Source organism: Elephantulus edwardii, unplaced genomic scaffold, assembly GCF_000299155.1.
Source record: "Elephantulus edwardii isolate Elephantulus edwardi_28Jun2011 unplaced genomic scaffold, EleEdw1.0 scaffold00024, whole genome shotgun sequence".
NCBI classification, from domain to species: domain Eukaryota; kingdom Metazoa; phylum Chordata; class Mammalia; order Macroscelidea; family Macroscelididae; genus Elephantulus; species Elephantulus edwardii.
The window spans coordinates 15883080-15900948 of record NW_006399774.1 but is presented as its reverse complement, the minus strand read 5'-3'; the positions used below and the strand labels follow the sequence as shown (position 1 = coordinate 15900948).

The 17869-nt window shown below is 43.6% G+C and overlaps 1 protein-coding gene across 1 annotated transcript in view; it reads left to right on the top strand.

Moving 5' to 3' along the window:
- PARK2 (parkin RBR E3 ubiquitin protein ligase) overlaps positions 1 to 17869 on the top strand; it is a 1426764-nt gene that overhangs the window by 658046 nt on the left and 750849 nt on the right. The window contains exon 6 of the mRNA XM_006882824.1: positions 14175 to 14290. Coding sequence (XP_006882886.1) covers positions 14175 to 14290 — 116 coding nt within the window. The remainder of the gene's footprint in view (positions 1 to 14174; positions 14291 to 17869) is intronic.

Here is a 17869-nt window from a genome sequence, read left to right as displayed (position 1 = left end):
GATCTCCTTCTCTGAAGACCAGCCTCTCCTGATAACCAGCCCAAAATATGGAGGGGGTTCCAAAATCTGTGTCTCCAGAGGGCAGCCCGGCTTCACCCTTTCTAGGACAGACTTGATTATTGATGTGGTAGCCTGTAGTATGTTCAGTACTCTTCTCCAGCACCACAACATGAGGCAACAAATCTTCTTCCATCATCCTTAGTCAATGCCCAGCTCTCAGATGCATAGCAAGCAAATGAGAAGACCATGGTTCAGAACAGGTGTGCCTTAGTCTTTAGAATGACATCATTGCTCTTTAGCATTCTGGAGAGGTTCTTGACAGCAGATTTTCCCAATGCAACACATGATTTTCTGACTATTGGTGCCAAGGGTGTGGATGGTGAATCTGAGCAAGATGAAATCATTAATAACCTTCATCTTTTCTCCATCTCTCATGATGCTACTGCATGTTGGCCTAGTGGTGAAAAAAGTTTGTTTTCTTGCAGTCATTACTCTTCTGCAGCAAGTAATTCAAATCCTCTTCAGTTTCAGCAAGCAAGGTTGTGTCATCTGTTTAATGCTGGTTGTTGATGAGTCTTCCTCTAATTCTGAAGCCACAGTCTTCTCCAGAAATTCAGCCTCTAGAGAAAAGATACATCCTTTACACACTCCTTTCTTGAGTTTTTTATATTAACTATAAAAATTAGGCCAGGTACTGACTGTGAAACAGACCATCAACTACTCATGCACAAGTTGAAGTTGAAGCTAAAGAATATTAAAACAAATTCACAAGAACCAAAATGTGGACTTGGGTCTGTCCCGCCTGAATTTAAGTCATCTCAAGAAAATGTTTGAACTAATGAACAAAGATGAGGTGAGCCATGGGACGATGTGAAGAATACCATCCTTGAAGAAAGCAAAAAATCATTACAAAGAGGAGAAAGAAAAAGACCGAGATAGATGTCAGAAAAGGCTGAATATTGCACTAGAACACCAAGAAGCTAAAACAAAGGGAATATATTGAACAGAAAATACCAAGAGCAGCTCATGAAGACAAAGTAAAGTATTACACAACAAAATATGCAATGAGCTGGAATCAGAAAATCAAAAGGGAAGTTTTCACTTGGCATTGCTCAAGCGAAAGGAACTGAAGAACAAATTCATGCCTCGAGCTACAATACTGAAACTACTCTGCACAGCACTAAACCACCAAAATCCACTGCGGTGAAGTTCTTCCTAATAGGAACCTGCAGTCAAATTTTCAAGGCTGTGCATATTTATGAAACAAGACCACCTCATCTCTCTTCTAAGGAGTAGTTAGTGAATTTGAACTGTTTACCTTTTCTTCTATTAACAGTTCAGCACATGTCACAGTGTGAGACCAAGAATTGAGATTGAGTAATATAAACTTGGAATAATATTGTGGTGAAGTCAGTTTCAAGAACTAAAAATGTACATGCAAAGAGGGAAGGCCAGGGTTCTTGGCTCGGTCAATCTTTTTTTCTAAAGTTAAACTTCTAAAATACAGATTGTATCATTTTAGTCATTGTTTATAACTTGTATCAAAAGGGACTACCAAGGGAGACATGGAATTTTAAAATATACAGATATTTCAAGTAGATGAAAACAATTTGAGCTGAATTAAAGACAGCCATGTGGTCTTCCTCAGAAAGGACAGGGTGTTGTCATGTAAGGATGTCCTGCTGGATCAGTTAGTTGCAGACAGTCTCCTATTTTCGAATCACAGCCCCTTCCTAAAACCATGGAGGCAGGAATATTTGGAGTGAAGGAAGTTTCAGATTTTAGAGAGATTATATAAGTCATACATTTGTATTCTCTAATATTTCCTACAGCTTCAGAACCATATAATTTGCACAGATGTTTGTAATTCTTCACTTGAAAGCATTCACAAAGTATTCACGGAGTAGGATAAATATAGACTAGAAATTGTCATGCCAATTCGGGTCAGGCTAAGCCATCACTGAAACTGAAAGCCTAAATATGAATTTATTTGAAACTGAAGGAAATTAAAACAATTTCATGAGTGCCAAAATATGACCTTGAGTATGTTCCATGTGAATTTAGAGACCCTTTCACAAATAGGGTTCATGCATTGATTGCTAGTGATTGAAGTTCAGATGAGTTAGGGTATAATGTCAAGGGTAGAACACTTAATTGTATTTGTGTGAATTTGCATGTAGAGCAAAAGACAGCATTCAAACAGAACAGAGAGATTTTATGTAGTTTAAAATCATCAAAGATTATTATTATGTTCTTAAGGTTATATTCTTCTACCACGTCAGTCTATATGCTGAGCAAATTAAGAAACAAGTATCTTATGAACGTGGCATAAGGATTGGAGGAAGAATAATAAGCAACTTGTAATATGGAGTTGTTAAAATAAAGATTCTCACAGCTGGACCAGTAAGCAGCATCATGATAAACGGAGAAGAGACTGTAGTTGTACTGGTTCAATCAACCCGCATAAGGAAGAAAAATCTAATGAAGACATTGAGTAGTGCTGCAGGTGACCTCCAGGAAGGGGTAACAAGCAAAGATGAGACTTTAGATTGGGCGAAATCACACGGTCTCCAAAGATTTTATAATCTGACAAGTCACACACAAATGAGTCAAACTGATCTGATCAGCTCACCAATTCCAAATGATAGTGACCCCTTCTGTTTCAGAGTGCAACGGCCTTCGGCTGTGATCTCTTCTCTCTTCTGGGATATTTTGGGGAAACTCTTCTGAGGCATCCCTGGCCTCCCTTTTGCCTTGACAAGGAACCTGTTCCCCATCTGCATCACCCAAGAACTTCCCCAAGTAATTACCTACTTGGATTATGTCACACAGTACAAGCCTGGCCTTGCAATCTGGTGACTGAAACCCAGTCATGAAGTCACCAATCAGAAAAGCTACGGTGTGGCTGTGTCACTGACTCTCCTGGCTCGTGTCTTCAGAAGAGAGTATTGACTTCCTTGTAATCGTATTGGCAGCTCCTCACCCAGAGCAAATTGAAAATGGAATATTAATATTGATAATGTAGCTTTAAAAATAAGGCTTGAAACTAAGAGTGGTTTTTCAGAAGAGGGTTTGTATTGACTAGGTGTGGAAATCTGACAGCCCGGCTAGAATCAGAGGGAGGGTCCACGAGGAGCCCTTGTCTGCTGACGGGACTTTTTACTCTGTGAGAGACACAGAGGCTGATTGGAAGTGACAGGCTGTCCGTCTCAATTTGGTAGCAGTGAGCACCTGTTTGATAGAGATGTGAGGTACTTATTACTGGTTTGTTTCCTAAGTAATGGCAATAGGACTGTGTCCTTGATGAATGGTGTTCAAAAAAGAGGGGCTTCAGGCCTTTGGTTCATAGGGTCGCTATGAGTCATGCTCGACTTGAAGGCAATCAACAACATGATTGTTTTATTGTGAGAAATATACTTATCTACTTGTCTTTTTAGAAATGTAATTGATTTTGAACTCAAGTGCATGCATGTATGTTGTTGTTATGTGCCACCAGGTTGCTTGGGACTCATAATGATTCTGTGTCACTATGAAGCTTGCCCTGTCCTGAGCCAGTCTCACTGACTCCAACACACCTACCCCCACTCCCTCAGTTACTTTTTCAGTCCATCTCGTGTGGAGAAATATCTGAGTGCATTTTATTCTTCTTATGTTTTTCCCCCCTTATTATATTGAGGTTAATCAGAATTTGTTAAATACCAATATTAAAAATTTAAGAATGTTAATTCTGTAGGTTGGATTTGCTTTTTCACAGAAGGCCTGTTGGCTCCAGGGTTCAAGTATCTACCTGCTAAAGATGGGTGGTTCGAACCCACCAGCCACTGCATGGGAGAGACACAAGGCTGTGTGATTTCCCCCTTGGAAACCCTACGGGCAGTTCGAATCTGCCCTCCTGGGTCACGAGGAATCCAGTGCTTTTGCGGTTCCTTTCTGGTCCACCCTTGATCTTTTCCTCTTTGCTTGGTTGGACAGACTGAAGATGTGACTTCACGGAAACAAGGGAGAAGACAGGCTTTCTCTCCGTCTTTCTCCAGGGCCATCTCCTACAGTGACTGTGCCCCACACAGTGCCAGCTGGACGCCATGGCCCACCCTTCCCAGCACACCGCTCGGGAGTCCCCTCCAGAATCCCCACCATGGTCCTCCTTTCCGGTGGTGGCCGCTCCTTCCTGTTGCTAATCTCTGAGCATCCCCTCTGTGCCTCCTCTTCTCATCAGCACCTCTGTAGCCAGGACCTACCACTTAACTCACTCTCTCAGGGGAAATGCTTCCGTTGGGCCATGTTTTCCTGGCTGGACCCAGATGCACACAAGTGGTCATTCGGACAACTACACACTCGTTGAAACCCTTTTAATGACAGTTGTGTGTCCCGATTGTTACATGTATTTTATGAAGTGCCATCTAGTCGGTGTATTAACCGAGAAGCTTTGTGGACTAACATGAAATGTGCTGCTCTTGTTCCCATGAGCCATCTGGTCACCTCTGACTTGGGGCGTTTGTAGGTACAAAAGGCCAAAAGCAGCTGGTCCCACACCACCTCCAGAGCATTGCGCCGCTCACCTCACCGTGTCAGTCCATCTCATCAAGAGTCCTCTCCTTCTGTACTGACCCTTTAACAACATCCTCTAGGGACAGACTCCTTCCTGAGAAGGCGCCCAGAGTGTGGGAGAGGAAATCTCACCATCCCCACTTCTGAGGATCACGTTGGCCGTATTCCTCTGAGACAGATGCGTGTATTCCCTTGGCAGTCCCTGACATGGCCAGTCTTCTTCCTGGGCTCTGTGATTTAAAGAGATCCAACCTCTGTGATAATTAGCCCTGAGAGAGCCTTGGTTTTTACTGGACACAGCTCTCTCAGGGTCTGTGTGCTAGACACAGGGGATGAGGTGACCACTCCCTTCACAGTGGATTATCTTTACAAGGAAGTCAGATATGGAATAGCACTGGAGTGCAGAGGTAATGCCTCCCACTGGGCGAAAGGCAGAGTGCATCTACCGGAGTCACAAAGGCGGCTGCCCTTTAGGAAGGGAGAAGTGTGCTTTCAGCTACACTAAGCTCAGGTGCTCTGCTGAGCCGGGCCTGCCCTCCCCTGCCCCCACTGCAGGAGCAGCAGCATCCTGCCCCTGACCCTCCCCTGCATGCTACGGCCGCTGGGTCCAGCAGGCGTGAGACACAGTGGCGATGGCCAGCATTCTGTCTGCTGCCCTGAGTGCCAGCCTTTGTCTCTGGTCCAGGGGGATCTGTTTTCTGCCTGACTCTAAGATGAGCTGTCTTGTCAGACTGCAGTTTTGGTGGAAATTTAGACCTTCTACGGTTCATACAGTTACTCTTTCCCGGCTCCATTTTTTAGTAAGAATCTTTTAAATCGTTTTATTGATAATATATTTAATAGTTGTAACTCATACACACTGTGATTCATGCATGAGCATTGTGTTTTATGCACTCTTTCATTTTGATTATATTTTGTTCATTCATATTGGGGGGGGCGGGTTTAATCCCCCTTTACAGTCAGCTTCCTCTAACTGCTTTTGTGAAAGGGTGTACTCTGGCTCCTTCAAGCCTCATGCCCTAGTATCCCCGTTCAGACAGCCTTTCTCCGATTTGCCCGTCCCTGTCAAACCAGTGCTTTGAGGAAACAAGCCCATCACTTTTAACTTGAAGCACCTGAGTCACAAGCAAAGTCTAGTCCAGAGCAAACCACTAGTTTGTAGCAACTTACCTTAGTTCATAGTGTGGATTGTTTTGTTGTTTTTTCTTCATCTGATTGTGTTATGGTAAACCCATCCTCAGCCATCCATTTGTTGTTGTTGTTATGTGCTGTTGAGTTACTTGTGATTCATAGTGACCCTATGTACAACAGCTCTGAACCTGGCTTTATCCTGAGCCAACCTTACTGTCTCCAACACACCTACCCCCATCACTCCAGTCACTGAGTCAATCCATCTCATCAAGGGTATTTCCGTCCTGTGCTGTCACCTTCCCAAGTATAATGTCCCTCTCCAAGGACTGGTCCCTCCATGCAACATGCCCAAAGTATGTCAGACAGAGCTTCAGAATCCTGGCCTCCAATGAGCAGCTTGGTCTCACCCTCTCTAGAAAGAATCTGTTTGTTTTCTTATAAGTCCATGTTATATTCAATAGTATTCTCCAACACCACAGCTCACAGGCATCAATTATCTGTCATCCTTTGTCATTATCCAGCTTTCTGATGCATAGCTCATAATTGAGAAGACTAGGGCCTGACACCTTAGTCTCCATACTGACATTGTTGCTCTTCAGTACTCTGGAAATGTCCCTGGCATCAGACTTTCCCAATTCATCTTTTTATTTCCCAGTAGCTAATTGTTGAGCCAAGCAAACGAAACCTTTTAAAAATCTCAATCCATCATGATGCTGCTAATCAGCCCAGTGGTGAGAACCTTTGTCTTCTTGATGTTGAGCTTCAATCCATATTGAAGGCTGCAGTCTTTGACCTTCTGCATCAAGCGCTTTACGTCCTCCTCAGTTTTAGCAAGCAGGATTGTGTCATCTGCGGAACGCAGATTGTTGATGAGTCTTCCTCCAATTCTGATGCAACACTCCTCTTTATAGAGCCCAGCCTCCCAAATGATCTATTCTGCATATAGATTGAAAAGGAATGGAGATAGGACACATCCCTGGCAGACACCCTTCCTGATTTTAAACCATGCAGTGTTGTTGTTCATGGCCAGGTTCAAATGGGCATCACCTGCACACTCAGGAGCCCATACTTCTCCCTGCGTTCAGACCTGTTGGCCTCCTTACTCAGCCCTAACCCCTACCTGGGGCCAAGCCTTGACAGTTACTCTTGTAATATAAAAATAAACAATGCACGCCCATGCTTTGTTCACAAAGAGTTGGAAACAACCCAAGTACCCATCAACAAATAAATGGACAGAGAAGCTGTGGTATATTCACACAACAGAATACTAGGCTGCACTGAGAAGCAAGGGACTCATGAACTATTATACAAAATGGGTAATCCTGGAGGACATTATGCTGAGTGAAATATCTGAGTGACAAAGGGACAAATACTGCATAACGTCCCTGTTATAAAATGGGACTGACACGGGGGTGGGGGGAGCCTAAGAAAAGAGGGGATAAATAATGTATACTGCATACAAACAGATGTGGAAGAGAACTGTTTAAAAGGAATATATGATTAGGTATTATTGTCATGACAAGATTCCAGAAAAATAAATGCATAGTAAAGTGGACTGGGGAGGGGGGTATTGTATAACATTGAAAGATTTTTTTTTCCTTTTCAAAGAGAAAAGAAAACTGGGGGGAGGGACATTGGCAGGGAGGAAAATGTGCAACAATGAATGAATGGTGAAAAAATTAAAAAGGAAAAATATGCTATAAAAAATATATGTTGCATTAAAAAAATAAACAAAAGCTTCCTTTAATAGCAATTGTTGGAGGAAGGCCTTAAATTCAGGGAAGGGGCCTACATATTTCCTACATCACTGCTAGCCGTTGTTGACCCCAGTGGGACTCATAGAAACCCCTTCCCCATCCGGATCTTCCAGAGGAGCCCCCTCCCCATCCAGGCAGACGGGAAGGGTCTTCGAGGCTGTGGTTTTTCCAGTGCAGCCTGTTTGGCCCATCGTCTGAGATACCTGCGAGTACATGGGACTGAAGCTTCCGCTCTAGCTTAATTGTGGAGCACTTAAATAAACCCTTTGCCTCCAGTCCCGTCACACCGTGTGAATTACTGGAATATTCTCACACTCGTGACATCTGACAGCATTATTTGTAGCCTTCACTCCCTCTTCCCCCACACAACCATAAAAGAGATTTTGCTTTTATCTGGCTGAACTTTATCTGGCGTTAAAGTGGTTTGTGATTTGTTAGCTGAATGTCTACCAGTATTTTCTGCAAGCTAAGAAAAAAATATAAATACCATCTATCTCTTTATCTGTATATGAAATGCCTTCTCAACAGTCCAGCCAGCTCAGCTCTTTTTGAGGAATTACGTTATGTTATGAATGTGGACATTTTTTTTAATGTCTGAAAAAAGGAGTCGCAGCAAGCTCAACGTGTTTGAGTCAGTGCTGTCCTCCAAACTCTGTGTTTTCGTTCTTCAGAATTGTCTTAAATCTTATCCTCAGTCTCCTTGAACTGATATTTTGAAGGATTTGTAGTGGTTCAGGTGACTAAGCCAAAAGAATGGTGTCTATGTTTAATAAAGTCACAAAGAGCAGACCGGCATGGCCACCATTGTAAGAGCCATGGACAAGGTTCCCTGGACGCATGCTACCCTCCACACTCTTACCCCACTGTACTTCCCTGCTGTCCTCACACTCCATGGACGTCCTCCCCTGCACCACGGAGGCCTGCTGGTAGGTGGGTTGGCTCAATCGCCAGCTATCAGGTAGCACAAGCACAGTGCTGGATGCCTTCAGCTCTAGTCTTCTGCTACAAACCAAATGTTATAACCAGAGTTTCCCATTGGTTCATCACAATTCAACCCCTTACTGACTGACTAGAGAACAAACAGGTCTGTCCCGGAGAGGGTGAAAACAGATTACACCTTGTAGGCCAGGATTTTTAAACTCCAACTCACCTATTTTGAGCATGTTGCCAGAAGAAACCAGTCCTTGCAGAAGGACATCATGCTTGGAAAGGTGGAGGGTCAGTGCTGGAGAGGAAGGGTGTGGAGGTGATGGACACACAATAAGTGTGGTAATAGGGGCAGATGTGTAGGCTCTGAAACTGGCTCAGGATAGGGCAGGGTTCAGAGCTTTCATTCCTAAAGTCACTCTGAGTAATAGATGACTCAGCAGCACTAACAACAAAGCCTGAGTCTGAATCTACACTTGCATAAGATCTCGGAGTGATTTTTAGTCATGCATAAAGTGATTCTAAACTATAGATTCTGATTCAGTCTATTTGAGGTGAAATGCAAATTCTCAGCTGGTGATTGAACCTATTCGGAGCCCTGGTTATGCATCTGGGATTGATGGCCTGTGATTAGGAAGGGGTTCAACTTGAACTCATTGGCGTCTGCTGTTGTTAGAGGCATCTGTTGTGTTGTTGCGTCAAATAAGACTTAATGTGACCGTGTCAGAAATATACTGGAGCCCTGTCCTATCCTATCAACCCTCGTCATCTCTGGCACACCCGAGCCCATTGCTGCAGTCACTGTGTCTGTCCATCTGGTTGAGGGTCTGCCTCTCTTTCATTGATCCTCTCTTCCGTTATGCCCTCCCTCCACCTTTCCATGCATGATGTCCATTTTCAAGGAAGAGCCTTACCTACATCCAACGTCACAAAGCTTCACCATCTTTGCTTCCAAGGAGCACTCTGGCTTTGTTTTTCCAAGACGTATCTGGTCGTTCTTTTGGAAGTCTGTAGATAACTCAGTGATCTTCTCCAGCATTACAGGTCAGAGGCCTACTCTTCTGTCATCCGTATTCATTGGCCAGCTCTGATCCATAGCAGGTGATTGAAAAGACTAATTTGACTACCACTTACAGAAAGTTTATAAACAACAGATCAGAACCTTGCCCTGTCCTGTGCCATCCTCATGATCCTGCCATGTTCATGTCCACTGTCACTGCACTAAACCATCTGGTTTAAGATTGTCCTCTCTTTTTCTGACTCTGTACCCTTGCCAGCATGATGTCTGTTTCTAAGGACTTACTCCTCCTGACAACCTGCCCAGAATACGTGAGATGGAAATACCATCATCCTTCTCTAGGGAGCATCACGTTTGCACTACCTCCAAAACAGATTTCTTATTTCTTTTGTCAATCCATGGAGTGGTCAGTACTCTTTCCAACACCGCAGTTCTAGTATAATAGCAACCATTGGGTTTCTGAGGCTGTGAAATCCAGTGGAAGGAGAATGCCCATATTTCTTGCTGGAGATTTGAAAAGAACAAACTCCAGATTTTGTCGACTAAGGTGTCTCACTAGAGATGCAGCACAATTTTCAGGTACAATTATGGGAAGCCAAACTTTATACCAAATATTATATGAAAACCCTTGTTCAGGAATTGAAGGAATTACAGATTTATAAATTAGGATTTCTCTTGTGGCAGATTGAGAAAATGAGCTGTTTGTTCCCTGCAGACAGGAGACAGCAAGGGGCCCCCTACAGAGGGAGTGTTACTTCCTGAGCTAGAGTTCACCCTGAGGCATCAAGGTAATCCTTAAGGGTTTACCAAATTCTTGCATTTGTTGACCCCTCCCTCCTGAGTCAAGCAGAAGGTTTTCAATAGAAAGAGCTTGGCTTCATTTGCATTGAATTCTCTTTGTGATTTACTTCCTGATAATTTTCAATAAAGATACAGAGAAGCTTGGCTTTGGGTCTTCAGTGGAGAACTGCTGGCCCCCTGTTTTATGCTCTCTGCTCTATCTCATTCCTGGCTGTTTGTCTCATTATTCATAATTACCAAATTATTCCATTATTTGGGACCCTCTGTCTGCAACATACAATAAGAAAGATCAGCTCCAGATGACGTCTGCTGGAGAATGTGTAGTGTTTACTGACATCACTGCTGAGTCACTGGAACGTCAAGGTCCTCACACCGTGGGCCCCAGGTTGGCAGTACTAGCGTCCCAGCAAGGCGCAGCAGCTTGTTAGAAGTACGCATCCTGTGTCTATCCCAGAACTACTGCATTGTAACTTCAGGAGGTGGGTGGAGCAGGGAGAAGGAGCGGGAAGCTCTACTTTGCAAATCCCTGCAGCTGATTGATTCTGATGTACATCAGAGACTGTGACCTTCCACTTGCCTCACTGTATCTCATTGTCAGAGGAGAATGAGATGGGTTAGGTTATATTAGCCAAAGAACAAATCAATATCGGTGATGCCAAAAATACAAAGGGATGTCTGTGGCATTTATTAAAGTAGGTGATTGATTTTCCATTTAAGAAAATGTACTTACTGCCTACCCTGACCAGGCACTGCTGGGATACAAACATGAACAAGACATTCCACAAATCATTCTTGGTCTAATTCTCAAAACCCAGGGCATTACTCTTAAGTCAGTGACAAGTGGTCGTGACCCTGGAGGACCGAGGACCTGGTGGAATCGTTCCGCTGGGTCTCCCAGGTTATAGCTCTTTGTGGGAGCAGACTGCTTCCTCTTTTTCCCACCAAGTTAGTGGGTTTAAGCCACCACCTTTCTCTAGAGCACCAAGTACCCTAATAACTGCACCCCCAAGGAGCCTTCTTGTCTCGTAAGAGGGTGTTGACATTGTGATCTGCAAGAGAAATTCCACTTGCAATTTTGTTTTGTAAACAAAGATTTAGTAGAAAACAACCCCTGACTGTTCAACACACATTTCATACTGCTGCTTGCAGAAGATAGTGACACTGAGTAATTATGATGGAGATTCTGAAGTACTGACCTCTGGCCTGACCTTTACAAGGTGATGCAAGCAGGGTGTGCTGTATGCAGGGCAATGCTGGCCCCTTTCCAGACATGCGTGTATAGATTAAGGAGGCTCTGGTGGCTCTGTGCTACAATTCCCACCTGCTGTGGACAGTCTGGTGGCTCAGCCCATAGCGACATTATGGTTATTAACATTGGGGTTATTAACCCCAAAACCACTTCTCTGGCTGGCTCTAATCTCCTGCTTACTCTTTGGAAGAAGCACAGATGTTCTCCACTCATTGATTTACAGTACACGACACTGCTGCAGGCCCAGCTAGGAGGTGATTCCATTCTGTTATCAGCAGAGGTTTGGGAAACGCTGGAAACCTCAGTTCAGTTCCCAGGTGGTGCATTTCCAGTCATGCCAACACCTCCCTGTCCACACAGACTGTGCAGATGGGATGCTGGAGAGACTCAGCAGGGCATCCAGAGTGAGATGCAGTAGGAAGAAAGGCCTGGTAATCCCCTGCAGACAGCTTCTGCAACTCCCATGGTCACAGTGGTGTGACCTGCAGTCGGCGACTGGGTCGGGATGTTGTGTTGTTCTCATCTGCCAAGGACAGTCTCAATGTCAGCAAATAATGGCAGCACATTTACAAATGAGGTCGAGCTAAGGACACATGTAACGGGCAGAGGTGCGTCCAGCACCTAATAATGAGCTTGTACAGAATTTCTGCAGAAATGGAGATCCACAATGTTTGCTTCCTGGAAGGAGTAGAGAGGACTGAGGAAACACAGAGCTGTGTAGGGCTAAGTGGCATAGAGTCAGAAGAGAGCAAAGGGAGAGACAGTGTGAATAAATGTAGAAAAAGTAAAGGGGAGACATTATGAAATGTGAAAAGGAAATGTTGCTTGAGAAGAAGAATGTTATCAATCTAGAAAGTATGCCCAATGTGAAAGTTGTTGTTTTTGTTGTGTACCTCTGAGTCAGAACAGACTCTTAGCTGATCTTCCAGTGGGATTTCAGAAGCAATAAACTGCACAAGAGGAGACTGCCCGTCTTTCCCCAGCAGAACAGCTTGACTTGAACAGGTGGATTTGAACCTTATGTCTATATGAAAGTTAGAATAAAGGTGTTATTACAGGACCTGAAAAGGGAGAGGTAGGGATGCAGAGAGAAATTCCCATTTCGAGCACCTCCTGCATGGCATGAGAGTCGGCCACAGGGGCCTAACCAAGAGACAATCAGACCACCTGGGAAGCTTCTCCCAGGTGATGCAAACAGTTAAGGAGCTGGACCCCTAACTGAAGTGCCTCAGAGGAAAGGGCTGGAGAGTAGGTTGGATAAACTAGTCCTTGGAAGCCCTGTGTGGCACAGCTCCATTCTGACACACAAAGGTTTTTCTAGGCTGTAATTTCCACCTGAAGCATTATGCTGGGCTAGTAACTAAAGGTTAGTGGTTCAAATCCACTGGTGGCTTCTTTGTGAGATGTAGATGAGACAGTGTGTGTCTGATGAGATGTAAGGTCTACGTGAGTCCGGTTTGACACGATGGCAGCAAGCTGAGTGTCTGGACTTAATCTTGAAGGGCTACACCATGGCTTCTTTCTCTCGAGGCGTCTGACATGCAGTCAGTGGCCTTTGACTTACAAGCTGAGCCCGGCCGTGGTGCTGCCTACAACACGCCGTCATAGAAGGCATCACTAAGCTAAAAGCACCAAGTGTGCCACCAAGTTCCTACTTTAAAGAAAAGAGAAAGGATGAAGGAACACACACACAGGGGGGCCTGTCCCAGCTGACAATGGTTGACCATTTGTTTGGACATCACAGTTGTCAGGTGTGGTTGACTTGGATACGACTCATAGCTAACTTATAAACAACAGCTTGAAAACCTGTCCTGTCCTGTGCCATTGTCATCTCTGACATGCTTGAGCCTGTTGATGCAGTCACTGTGTCAATCCACCTGATGGTCTTCATCTCCTTCTCTGACCATCCACCTTTCCAACCACAGTGCCCCTTTCCAAGAAACAGCCCCTCCTAACAACATACTCAAATATGTGAAACAAAGTTTAGTCCTTCTTGTCTCCAAGGGGCACTCTAGGTTCATTTTCTCCAACATAGAGCTGTCTGTTGTCTGTTCTTTTGGAAGTTCAAGGACAATCCAGTACTCTTCCCCCCACCATAACTCAAAGGCATTGACTCTTCTTTTGCTAACCTTCATTGTCCATCTCTCATGTGTGTAGGAAGTTATTGAAAATACTGAATCAGGCACACCTTAGTCTTTAAACTTATACCATTGCTCCATAGTGTTTTAGAGAGGTCTTCGACAGCAGGCTTTACCAGTGTGACACGTCTTCTGATTTCTTGACTGGTAGTACAAACGGTGTTGATTGTGGATCAAAATAAAATTAAATTATTGACAACTTCAGTCTTTTCTCTATCTATTATGATGCTGCCTATTTTCCCAGTGGTGAATATTTTTGTTTTCTTAATATTGACATGTAATCTATAGTGAAAATGATAGTTTTTAATCTTCTGCAGTAAGCAGAAAGTAGAGTCATCTGCATAACAAAGATTGGTGATAAGTCTTCCTCTGATTCTGATGCCACATTCCCCTTCATAAAGTCCAGATTATTGAATGATTTGCTCAGCGTATAGATTAGATAATTACCCTCATAAATCTGATGATGAAAGCCCCAAACTCATATCCAGTGACAGATGTGTCTTCTCTTGCCTTGAGGGGTTGCTTACTATTGAAAGGTTTGGTATTGGTGTGACGATTGACTGGTTGAAAGTCCCACCATGTGACCCTCTTTCTCCTCTTCTCAGGAATTTTTCTTCAAGTGCGGAGTACACCCAACTACTGACAATGAAACATCAGTGGCCTTGAATCTGATCACAACCAATAGTCGCTACATCAGCTGCATCACGTGCACTGACACCAGGTAAGGAGCCATGACACGGTCACTGGCGGTGTCTCTGGTCTGCAGCCCTTCTCCCCTGGAAACAGTCCTCCACTTTCTCTTTCTGCGGCCCGGCCACCTTCCTCTGGATGCCATCCCAGTTCCTGTATGTGATGACACAATGGAAATACTGAACACTCAGCTTTGCTAGGAACCTGAGGGTGTTTGAACTATATGTCATTTTCAGGCAGATGACTAGAATAGTGTGTAATACCGTCATAGTGGTGGTGCCTGCGGTGGTGGTGGTGCCTGCGGTGGTGGTGGTGGTGGTATACCGTCGGGTCAGAACTGACTCATAGCCGACCATCTGGCAGATTTTCAGTGTTTGTCCATCCTTACCCCGCAGAGCAGCTGGTGGATTTGGGATTGGGATTGGCATTGGCCTTTGGGATTGCAATGCAGTTTCTTGCCACGAGGCCTCCAGAGCTCAGTATAATACTAGTTGTTATTAAAATGCAAACTCATGTGCTGGTCGCAGTGAGTTTTAACATAAAATGAGAAGATGACACTGACATCAGAAATGGAGTAACCCTTGGACATCATTTGTCCTTAAGGTGTAGGTCTGATGGTCTCATCTCTAGGAATGTTTTCGCCATTCACTTCAGTTCCTGCTAAAACTTGCCTGTGTTTATACTAGTGTGCTGCATAAATTGCATTCAAAGGGTGAAATGCAGCAGCTCGTTTGGGACCGGGTTATTTCTAAAGCCAGTAAAGAGAGTGAGAAGAATGGAAATACCGAAATTATCTATTCTAGAAAAGGAAAATGGCTTGATTTGAATTACGGTTCAGGAAGAAATGACCAACTTAAAAAAAAAAATAAAAGTATATCTATTTAATCTGTATAGCAAAATCCTCAGACAAGAATCTCTTACTGGGTGATATCCATGTGGTAAAACTAAGAGGCGTTAGCAGTATTACATGTTCTCTGTGGCTGGCTGGAGCCTCCAATTAGAACCAGAGGGTCTCAGCCCTTAATAATGGAAGAACTTTTTAGTTAAATGCCAAGATGAATTAATTAACATGAAATACTCTTTATTCTAGAATTTTAAGCAAAGGCAGGTAGACATGTCAGTCATTTTATGTGCTGTGTATTTCCCTGGATGTAGAGATTATACTAAAAGACCTTTTAAAGTATAATTTTATGATTGTTGTTGTTGTTAAGTACCATCAAGTCATAGACAACTCCTAGCAACCCTATGAACAAAAGACCTGAACACTTGTATAACTTTCATCCTTTCTCCAAGGTCATAGAATTTCCAGAGGCAAGTCATTTCGGAAGTGGATGCCACTCCTGCTTCCAAGGTTTTTAATCGGGAAGCTCCACCAAACGCTGTCCGTCATAGGGATTAGCCATACTTAAATCCTGCAAAGTAAATTGACCTCATGGCTCAACGTTTAACCAAACAGCTGACGGGCCTCTAAAGTGGCATTTGGGGCATAGTGCCTTCCTGGAATGGCTGGTATTAATATTCCTATTTGGGTATAACTGTTCGTTAACACATTTAAAATAAGATTCACTAGAGACCAAACACTTTCTTAATCTCTACCAGACAAAGCACTTTTCCAAGTAGGAATGAAAAGAAGCTGTGTTGTCCCTTTTTTCTGTTTAGTTACTGTTGTGAGAAGCAGCCCTCACGTATTGTCTGATAGATGCCCATTTCCACCTTCCTCGCCAAGGTGAAAGCCGACGCCAATGCTTTCAACACAGAAGAGCAGTTAAAATGGTGCTTCCAGCACTTCTGGGGAGAAACTGGAAATTGCTAAATAAGAAGTCTCAACTGCTAACAAAGCAACATGATAGTAAAATCAGTGTCTGGTTTGTCAAGGGAGAACTCAAAACATTGTTCTGTACGTCGGAATGCGGCCCACCAGCCGGTGTTTGCGACCTCCCATTAGAGTTGATAAAGATGACGTTAAAATATGTTGTGAAGATCGTCTCATCTCCCCGTGAATATTACCCTCTGTGCTCCCTCCTGTTCAGCTGTCTCCTTCGTATTCACGGCTCACAACATCTTCTGGAAGAAATGAGCCTCCTAAGCACATGCTATTGTTGAAGAAGAAATATCACCTATGGCAATAAGATTGTTCATATTATTGCTTGTGTGAGGTTTTTAGAAATAGAAGCCACTGTATTCCGTGACATTCAAATGTGTGTCTGTATAACAAAACATGTGATTGAAGAAGATCCCTTCTTGTTTAAGGCAGAAAACAAATCCTATATCTACAGAATGCATGAGAAGGATAGGCCGTCTCCTGTCCTGAATTTTATTCTCTCTGAAAGCATACTGGAGGGCCAGCTATGAGGTGATTCCTACTTAACAGCGAACAACAACATATATGTCGTAGACGACTCATAGTGACCCTAGGAACGAAAGACCTGAATACTTGTATAACTTTCATTGTTTCTCCAAGTTCATGCAGTTTCCAGAGGCAAGCCATTTTGGAAATGGATGCCATGCCTGCTTCCAAGCTTGTTTTAATTGGGGAGCTCCACCGAACACTGTCCACCATGGTAAACATTATCACGTTTGCCACATCAGTGTCACAGTGTTTAGCATCACAGCAACCAAGAATGTCTGACCAAAACCAATTAAAAACAGGCCTGAGGGCCTCAGATTAAAATTACTCACCTTGTTGTTGTTGTTGTTAAGTGCCATCAAGTCTAGACAACTCATAGCCTGTGAACGAAAGACCTGAACACATGAATAACTTTCGTTTCTCCACACTCATAGAGTTTCTGGAGGTATAGAGAAAACAAATCTCTGTTCATAACTTGACAAGTTTTTCATGTGGAGATGCTATAACACTGTTGGAAATTATTATTTCCCTAAACAGTATAATGTTCTTGTGTGCTTTAGGGTCCAGGAAATGACCTATATCAGACCCTCTAAAGGGTTTTCTGAGGTAGTAAATTGCACCGGAGGAGACAGACCATCTTTCTCCTGTGGAAGAGTTGGTGGATTTGAACTGTGTGCCTCTGGGATTACAGTGCAGTGTCTCACCACTAGGCCAGCAGAGCTTTGGCCTAACTAGTTGCAGAATCTTGATTATGTGTTTGGATGATGGTTGTAAAATTGGTAATAACACTGGCGATATATTTTTCTGTTTTACATTTTCTGTGTCATCCAATACAATGACAAATCTTTCCTGTCATGACACAGTCTATGAAAGAAAGCCTTTTAAAGTGTTATATCAGATTCTACCACACAGACTCAGGAAGTTGGTGGGAGTTACTGTTTAGTTGACTTCAACTCATGGGGATCTTCCTGTAATGGAGCAAACCATCTTCCTGGTGGTGGGCGGATTTTACCAATCGTTGCCTCTGTTGCATCAGTTTGTCTCTAGTTGGTTTCTCTAAGGGTTTTGTGTATGTGTGTGTGTGGGGGGGGTGGTTTTGGTTTTGTTTTACTGTTTTATGATGGTTTTCAGGGTGTTTTCTCCCCCACAGAAGAATACTATGTTTAGCCATTTTTCGGTGGTGGTGGTGGTGGTGATGGTGGTGGTGGTGGTGGTGGTGGTGATGGTGGTGATGGTGGTGGTGGTGGTGATGATTGTGGTGGT